The sequence below is a fragment of the Pollachius pollachius genome (assembly GCF_949987615.1).
Source record: "Pollachius pollachius genome assembly, chromosome: 2".
Classification (NCBI taxonomy): Eukaryota; Metazoa; Chordata; class Actinopteri; order Gadiformes; family Gadidae; genus Pollachius; species Pollachius pollachius.
The window spans coordinates 29,513,239-29,522,779 of NC_136935.1; the positions used below are offsets into that span (position 1 = coordinate 29,513,239).

Genomic DNA, 9,541 nt, shown 5'->3' on the forward strand with positions numbered 1-9,541 from the left:
AATGATTGCATATAATATAATAAAAAACAAACAAACAAAAACATTACAATAGGTTGCTCGCCGTTTCAGTCCGGATCTTGACATCCTAATAATAATGATAATGATAAGATTGATAAGAATCCTAATAATATAATGTGGACGAGGCTTCCAGAGGGGGCGGGGCCTGTCTCGCAGCAAGGGTGAGATGTGGCGGTGCGGCGTCTGATGAGCGCACAGAGACTAGTCGAGTTTGGGATGTACATACGATAGATATGGAAATGAACCAAATACTACGCGACTGAATCTGTGACAAATCACCGCATGTGAAGACAAAACCCCATACTAGGCAGAACACTGGAAATCCTCTGTCCGGCTCGAAGCCATAAAACCGACACCTCTTCCCTCAACATCGTCTTGCCAAGTGCTCCTGTCAATGCGATTTAGCTTTGCATGAATCCCTCCGTTCTGGCTTGCAGGTTCAGGACAAATCGGGCGGCGTTGAAGAAGGGGATTCTGTGAGCACCTTAAACGCGTCTCCGAGCACCCCGAGCTTTGCTATCAGGATGGCATTAACGATCTGCACAAGATTTACTGATGAATATCAGCTCTTCGAGGAACTGGGAAAGTAAGCACGCATGATTTTTTTTGTGTTTTTATTTTATTTGCATCATTAGGGCATCATCGTCATTGTATGAAATGTCGTCCGGTTATGTAATAGATTGCCTTGGATTAGGACCCGGAATCCGCGATGTTGTAAGAACAGGTGCTGCTGTAAGAACAGCTTCGTGTCCGACATGTTCGCTGGTTTAATCATGAAGCACACAATGCAAATGATATGAATATGCCACATTTCGATAGATCAATAAATGGTTATCGGTAGGCCTACTGAAGCCGATTGGTTCGAAGGCCAGTCCTTTATTGTCGACGACCTTGCTCCTATAAATAATGCTTAACCTAGGCCTATATCTATTAGATTTTTGGGGATCGAACGGATTTGGACACAGAATCCACGACAGGCCCGTGGCATAATGCAAGCTGCAGCCTGAGCGCCAGCCGAGTGCTTCCATAATGTGAATTGAGAACGAGTACGGATGCATCTGGCAGTGTGAAACGGTGAGGTGTTGGACCCTGCGACAGAAATACACATTAGGTAGTCCTACTAGGCCTAATGCGACAGCAAACGTTGTAGTTGGAGATGACAGATTCCACTGCCGACCACCGAGTTGCGGTCAATTATCAGGCACAGGCATTCCTAACCCTGAGCGACACAGAGAGAGGGAGGGTGGTGGTTGTGGTGGTGGTGGTGGTGGTGAGGGAGTCTGACCTGCAGTCTATTTACCACCCTATGGTCAGAGTAAGCCTGCAGCTTCCTTTGACTTTCAGTAAATGCAGAAAGACACCCACTCCTCAGTTATAGTGCACACAGTAATACACAAGTACCAGTTGGGAGCTTGAAGTTCTGGAGGCCTTGTTGCAGTGAGGATGGCTGAGAGGTTTGGTCTCCCTCAAGCATACATTTGTCTTGTCGGTGTCACTACACAATTTATTATTTGCTTAAGTATTGCTGTGGTTTTTGCACAGCCATATTCCCACACATGAAGTTGAACAAATGAGTCATGTTCTGATCACTATTAATAAACATTTATTTTTATATTGGTAACTAAACATAAATTGGGTGAACTGAATGTACAAATGTAAAGATGAAAATAAGTCAATTTAGACAATATTGTTATCTAATGAGAGGATAATCCTGTCTGAAACCATTCATGAATTGGATTTTGATTTTATAAACAATACTTTTGTAATTCACATTTCTTTCCTGCAACATGGTCACACTGACAATTTACTTCTGGGATAGTTACCGAAAAACAATGCTGGTCTATCATTTCATATTTCTATTTTAAACAAACTTTCTAATAACAGTCCTGTTATCGTTTTTGTTACACAAAATTACACGAAAACCACAATCAAATGTACTTTTCTCTGTCCTATTGATCGATCCTACACCATGATCCGACCAGTCCCCTTTAAATGCAGGAAGTTATTTCACTGTTTCTCATACACACACAGAGAAGTGAAGGATAAACGGGGCAAGGAACGCAGTCCAGTTAGTATATACCCTAGTTGGGTCAGCGGCTTGCCCTGCACTGCCATCAGCCATAAGGACACCGTCCTACAGCGTATGAATCTTATGTAATGCTCCACGGGAACATCTCCAAATCCCTTTACATTAGAGCTAAGTTGGAACAGTATGCTGCTAAAGCGTGTTTAGTAATTCTTAGTAAAAGCTTCAGGAATTTATTATTATCAATTGGAACACAGCTGTGTTGTGCATCTTATCTCGCGTTTGGAGATGAATACACACATTTACTCACTGAAATGATATGATAAAGATAGGGAGAGTGCATAGACTCAGTTGACAATCCATCACAACCTTACACCGCACATCCCACGAAGGGACAGCACATTCTATCTCGTATAAATAAAACAGTGAGTGAATAAATAAAAACAGTTATCAATTCCCAGTGTAGTATGCTCAGGGATTCTTCAAACTCTGTCAGGTGGATCATCCAGTGTGACTTTATTTGACTTTATACCTGGCATCTCTCCGCACCATCTGACACCCTGCCATCCCAGATCCCCATTGAGCAGACCATAACGCTGTAGTACCCTACATGGCCACATGCCCCGCTTTAACAAAGTTCCATAGGCAGGCATGGTAGCATGCGTTCATCTATCTAACATTTATGATGTTGTGCTTCAACGAGATTTTAGAGAAAAGCTATCAGAGAAAAAAAAACGGAGTAAAGCAGGAACAGCAGAGCAGGAACGGCAGAGCGGCAAGCATCTGGACGGGGGAAGAGCTGCAGTGAGCTGCTGGATGGCCGTGTTCGCAGATGTAGCGCATTGCTCCTCTCTCAAACATAGCTGACCTAGTTTCACATGGCTGAGGCCCAGCCTCGTACATGTGTTGCACATCCTGGATCTACATGAATGCCACAGACGATAAGGCACCCTGGCCCTGAACACATAAACCCCGCTCTCATTAATTCAGCCTCATGGTCATGGTGGGCTCCGTTCCTGTGCTATTGTGCACAGACGGGTGTTGAGGTGTATGTGTGTTTGTGATTTCATGCCTCGATAACTCTTTCTCGATTTGATCTTCTTTTACGAATACGAGTGACTGAGACATGGTAGCAAAGGCTTTTCCTTGTGTCTTCCATTGAAACATAACGCCCAGTGAATGGCAAGCAAACATGTGCTCGTACGGAGACGTGCCATCTGAAAAGGCAGAAGGAGAGCAGCTAAGCTGTGATGCAATATCATAAACCAAATTGTGTTTCAGAAGGACGAATGGTTGGCGATGGGGACTTCCAAAACCCTGACTGTCATCAGGATAACATTTCATCGCATCCATTTGACTTGAAACTGGATGTTGAGGCTACTAGAGTGTTGAAAACAAAGTGTTCCTGTCAGAATGCTCTATAGGCCTGTTAACATGTGTGTGTGTGTGTGTGTGTGTGTGTGTGTGTGTGTGTGTGTGTATTTCAGGGGAGCTTTCTCTGTGGTCAGAAGGTGCGTGAAGATCTCCTCTGGACAGGAGTTTGCTGCCAAAATAATCAACACCAAGAAGCTTTCTGCCAGAGGTCGGTACCACACACAGGCATGCACACGCAGACACACTCACACACACACACACACACACACACACACACACACACACACACACACACACACACGCACACACTCATATACACACAAGCACACAAGCACAAACACACACACATGCAGGCCAACATGTGCCAAGTGACATTGAGTCACGTGAGGATGAGCTGTGAACATTACTGCCCCCAGGAATAGGCTCTGGGGATGAGAGAGTGAGAGAGTGAGATAGTGAGACGGTGTCAGAGAGAGAGAGAGAGAGAGATGGACGGATAGAGTTAGATGGTGAGCAAAGAGAGAGAGAGAGATACGGGTCAGATACATAGGAAATGATAGCATGTAACAGCATAGGAGATGGAAAAAGAGAAAACCAATCATTTGACAGACAGAGTTTCTTAATTTATATCTGAGTATGGATTTTTGTTCAGGCAAACTAGCAAGCTGTGTCTGTTTATTTCACTCAATGTGTCAGATAATACAAGGAAACTTCTTGGTTGGTTTTCTCATTTGCTATATCAATCTGATGTCTTTAAGAGCATAGCTATTTTCACTGTGCCAATGATGTGTCTGTCCCATTTGAATGAATGCACACACACACACACACACACATATATAAATATATATATATATATATTTATATATATATATATATATATATATATATATATATATGTATGTATATATATATGGAAGCAGGTTGGCTTTGTGAATATATTTGTCTGTACATATGTGTAAGCGGGCATGCATTTGTCTGTGTGTGTGAGTGGGTGTCTACATTGGCGTGTGAGGTTATATCTGTGCGCGTGCATGCTTATTTTCTTATTGATTCAGGACACTGGCTGGTCTTGTCGTCCCGTGGGCAAATCTCTTGCAAAGCCGACCCAGTTCTTTCACATCCGTCACAGTAATTGTAGCCCCTGGCCTGGTTGCCTCAGGCTTGGGACACGTGCACACGTGTGCACGAACACACACACACACACACACACACACACACACACACACACACACATGCATTCGCATGCATTCGCACATGAACCCACAGACCCCACACACACGCGTACACACGGGCACACTCACCCATGTCCCACATGCAGACACCCGTCACACAAACACAAATGCACACACACATACAAACATTCTGAGATGCTCCGACACACAAACCAGCATATACACAACTCTCAGCAAGTCCAAGGAGTCAAGGTTTGGCCACTTGACTCAGTGATTTGAGTTCCTAGATAACAGTCTCTCTCTATTGCGATACAATCCCTTTCGATATCATGTAGACCACCAGCAGCCACCGGGGGAAAGTGCTCCAACAAGCATTTGCATTTGTGTAGGTTTATGATGTGAGGACGCAGATATGTAGTCAAGCTGACAAGTGCAAACACGTGAGGGGCTCATACAACGGTAAAGTAGGGGCACAGAAACTCGAAACTCTAAGTGGCAGCATAAATATGATTATTGACGTTAACAAGCAGGAACGCAAAAACGTGGCACTGCTTATTATCCAAACACTGCGTCGCGTCTCATACCGAAACTGTCATCAAGCACAACAATTAAAGAGAGACAGGGAGACAGGGAGGTGCCAAAGGGAAGTGGAGACGTTGGCATTTTCTCTTTTTAATAAAAGAAAGCGCGTGGTTTGGCCCAGTGCGGGTGTACATATTACCCTTGCGAGGTGTTCTATTTGTCAGGTACTGACATCCAGTCTTTGTGGAACGATTCACCCTAAGCCAGCCCAAAGACATATCCTTCCTCTCTTTTTGTTCTACCCATCACGTCTTGTTTCTTGCCCCCTCTCCCAGCTCACATCCAGTCCCCCGCGTAACCTTTACATGCCTCTCTCCCCCGCTGGTAGCGCTCCATCCCTTCTCCCCTCTCTGGAGGGTCTCCTTTGTCCATTTTGCTTTGCAGGCTGTGAGATCGAATGGTTTCCATCCTACTCACACAAACCTCCAACTGCCCTCCCCCTCCTCCCCCCCTCCTCGCATCACACACCCCCCTCACTGTATCCCTGGGGTCTGCCCCCCCGTCCCCACTCTCCACACCTCCACCACTGCCGTCAGCGCAGTCTATCCCTCTCTCACTTCTGACCTTGTCCGCGCTGAGAGGACATCACAACAGGACTGCAACCGCTGTTTTGTTTTTTGTGTTGATGCCCATTCTTTCATCTTCTTTATTTTGGTGGATCAATGACTCATAGAACAATATCCATAATGGAAGAGGCCCATTACGTTAAGTTAGCACAGCACTGTGATTTCTTCAAATGGCTCTATGTTTCTGACAAGCGGCCAAGAGATGCTAACGTATTGTTTTTAGAATGACCCGAAATAGAGGAAAGCAACTGTTTGAATTTCTGATGCTATAAGCAGCCAATATTATGATTACTTTTTGACTTAATGCATTCTTAGATTGATTCATCGATTGTCAGAATTTGTACTGATCAATTATCTATCAGATTTGCCTTTTTTTTTACCTGTTTCTCTCTGTCATTATTCCTGCAATCTCTCTCGACTTTCAAGCTTCAGATACACTGAGGTGCTAAAACCTGTGTCAAACATCTCCTGGGCAAAAAATTGACTTGACTTTCGATAGAAAGATGTCTCTCTTCATCTATATGGTCACAGAAGTTGTGATTTAACCCTCCCCTTGCTCTCCTACCTTGGGCTCTTCCCTCCCCCTCAATGGATCACTGGGGTGGTAATAGACACCTCAGCAATAGGGGATCTGTGTCTCACCCCATTGCATGCTGGGATAGGTTTCCCCTAAAAATACTGCAAGGGGTTATCTCATTGCACAAACGCGTGCACATTGCTCACACACACGAGTGTGCACGCACACACGGGCATTTATGGGACACACACACAAGCGCAAACAAACATACATCCACCCGTATACACACACACACACAAACACACACGCTTCCTCTTTTCTTCCTCTTTCCCCGCCTCGTTCTGGCTTCTTTTCATCTCTCCATCTGTCGCTGCTTTCGCTCCCCTCATGCGTGGGTGGAGGCAGGGTGGGGGTGGGGCGTGGAGGTCTTCCATTCCAGGCATGCTGCTCCGTCAGATATGGTCTTAGCCTCTTTCCGTGATAAGCCCTGGAATTGCAACGCTGATTCCCTGCTCTTTGGCAAGATCATGACCCTCCACACATTCCCCCCCCCCCCATCTCCCTCTGCTGCACAGAGAGACACAAACAAATACCTACACACACACACACACACACACACACACACACACACACACACACACACACAGTCACTCATACAGCGTGTGACATTGTTATGTCTATTTCGATGCACGACTGAATGTTAAGAAGCAGACGTGTGCGGGGTAGTACTGAGTACGGTCAGTGTGCCGAGTGCTTATAGGTTAACGCTTTGAGAGTTTGATGAGGGGTGTAGGGGGGCTGGGGGGGGGTTGTCAGGGCATCGCAAATCTTCGTTTAGCAATCCTGATTATGCAGGATTTCATTAACAGCCGTCAGTGATTGAAATAAACTGAGGCCTAGTAGATAGACAGACAGACAGACGGACAGACGGATAGATAGATAGTGGGGGTGCGTGTGTGTGTGTGTGTGTGTGTGTGTGTGCCTGGGCATGTGTGTGTGCGCATGTTTGTTACTATTGGGGGAGGGGCGCTGGTGCATGTAAGTATTTCTCTCAGCAGTTGAATATTTGCCCTCTCCACCCCCTATGCAAGTGTCAGTGTGCTGTCACTGTGGCTCTGTTTGCTAGCCATCTTTGTCACTTTGCATTTCTCTGTGCCAGACCTGGTTTGTTTGACTCTCTATGTGCTTGTTTAAGTGTGCATTTTGAGGGCAGGTTTTTTGTGTGGGTGGTTTTGCACATTTGTGCTTATCTGCGTCTGTGTGCCGTCTGTGTTTGTGTTTGTGTTTTATTTAACCTTTATTTGATCTGGAGTGCATAAGAATGGTATATATATATTTTTTTTTGCAATCCATTTCAAAGGAAAATGGTCACTCATTTGAAATGCTTAAGTGTCTTATCGTGTCACCATTGTTCCTGGCTTAGTTCTGCTTTATTCATGATTCTGGAAGTAAGATAGTGGACAGTTCCTATGGTAACGGGGCATGCTGTTGTTTTAAGATACCTTATCCGAAGGAGTCATGGTAACAGAGATGCTGAAACCTCAACTAACAAGAGAGGCTTAATCTAAATGGGGTGTGTGTGCATGCATATATGTGTGTATTTGTTTGTGCATGTGTTTGTGTCTGCATGCCTGTGTTTCTGTGCCTGTGTGGGAAGATAAACTCATTCAGTGAACCTCCATAGCTCTTGTCTGCCCTTCCTCCTCCCTTTCCTTTTGCTTTGTTTTTGCTGACCATGTCATTTTTTCTCTCACCTTGGCCTTTTCTTGTCTCTCTCTGAAGGCAATCTCTTGTCTCTCTCTTTAAAGAACTTGACTTGTCTCTCTCTGGAGGCCCTTGTCTTGTCTTTCTGAAGGCCTTGTCTTTGTCTCTCTCTGAAGGCCTTGTCTCTCTCCGAAGGCCTTGTCTTGTCTCTTGGAAGGCCTTTTCTTGTCTCTCTCTGAAGGCCCTGTCTCTCTCTGAAGGCCTTGTCTTGTCTCTCTGAAGGAATAGTCTTGTCTCTCTCTGAAGGCCTCGTCTCTCTCTGAAGGCCTTGGCTTGTCTCTCTCTGAAGGGCTTGTCTTGTATCTCCTAAGGAATAGTCTTGTCTCTCTCTGAAGGTCTTGTATTGTATATCTTTGAAGGCCTTGTCTCTCTCGGAAGGCCTTGTCTTGTCTCTCTGAAGGAATAGCCTTGTCTCTCTCTGAAGGCCATGCCTCTCTGAAGGCATTGTCTCTCTCTGAAATCCTTGGCTTGTGTCTCTCTGAAGGCCTTGTCTTGTCTCTCTCTGATGGTCTTGTCTCTCTCTTAAGGTCTTGTCTCTCTCTGAAGGCCTTGTCTTGTCTCTCTCTGCAGGCCTTGTCTCTCTCTGAAGGCAGGGCAGTGGGAGGGGAGAGAGAAGTGGGACTGCTGGAAAGCGAAACGGAGCGATGGATTGATGGGAGGAGGGAGTGAAGGAAAAAGAAGTGGGGATAGATAGATCACGTGACACACACTGTGTAGCTCTGGGCTAAAAATAAACGTTGGTCACTCACTTACTCACTCACTCTCCTCGCCTAGACGCGCACACACACACACACACACACACACACACACACACACACACACACACACACACACACACACAGCCACCCACCCACACACAAATGCAAGGTGTTTTTTCTCCTCCTCGATATGCTAACCCACCTTGCCAACCAAACGGCTTATTAGTGCACGCCATCCTTCACGAATATGTCTGTAGGTGAGTGTGCGTGTGTGTCTGCGTACGTGTGTGTGTGTGTGTCTGTATGTGTGTGTGCGTGCATGCGTGCGTACGGTTTATAAAAAGTAAAGTCAGACTAACTAGGGCATTGTACCTTGCAGAGGAAGCTAGGGCATTCTTAATTAGAGAGCATACTCTCATTCTTCGCTCCTTTCCCTCTCCCTCTCATCTGTCCTCACCGTGTGCTTGATCTCTCCTCAACCTTTTTTTCTCCCTGCCCCTGTCTTCTGCTTGTCCTTCTTCTTGTCAGCTCATCATGTCAATTGATTCGACTTACCCTTTAACTCCACATCAACCTCTTTGTCCCCCCCCCCCCCCCCCCCCTCGCTCTCTCTCTGTCTTCCTGTTGTCTGCTTCTTCAGCCGGTCTCTGCATTCCTCAATTCTTCATTGTCCAGCCTGTGTTTCATGAAGGTTGTCTCTAGACAGCTGCCCATTGATGTCTTATCTCTGTGTTGAGGATTTATCAGAAAACAACATGTTAAAGGAATAAAATCAGAGTTGTAATAAGCACTGCCTAGTTCTTGTGGCTGATTCAGACAACAGG

General features: G+C 45.5%; 1 protein-coding gene across 1 annotated transcript in view; it reads left to right on the plus strand.

Annotated features, from left to right (window-relative positions):
* Positions 1-542: 542 nt before the first annotated feature.
* camk2d2 (calcium/calmodulin-dependent protein kinase (CaM kinase) II delta 2) overlaps positions 543-9,541 on the plus strand; it is a gene marked incomplete at its 5' end in the record, with an annotated part of 46,092 nt that continues 37,093 nt past the window's right edge. Inside the window, 2 exons of the mRNA XM_079758893.1 lie at positions 543-604; positions 3,532-3,626. Coding sequence (XP_079615019.1) covers positions 543-604; positions 3,532-3,626 — 157 coding nt within the window. The remainder of the gene's footprint in view (positions 605-3,531; positions 3,627-9,541) is intronic.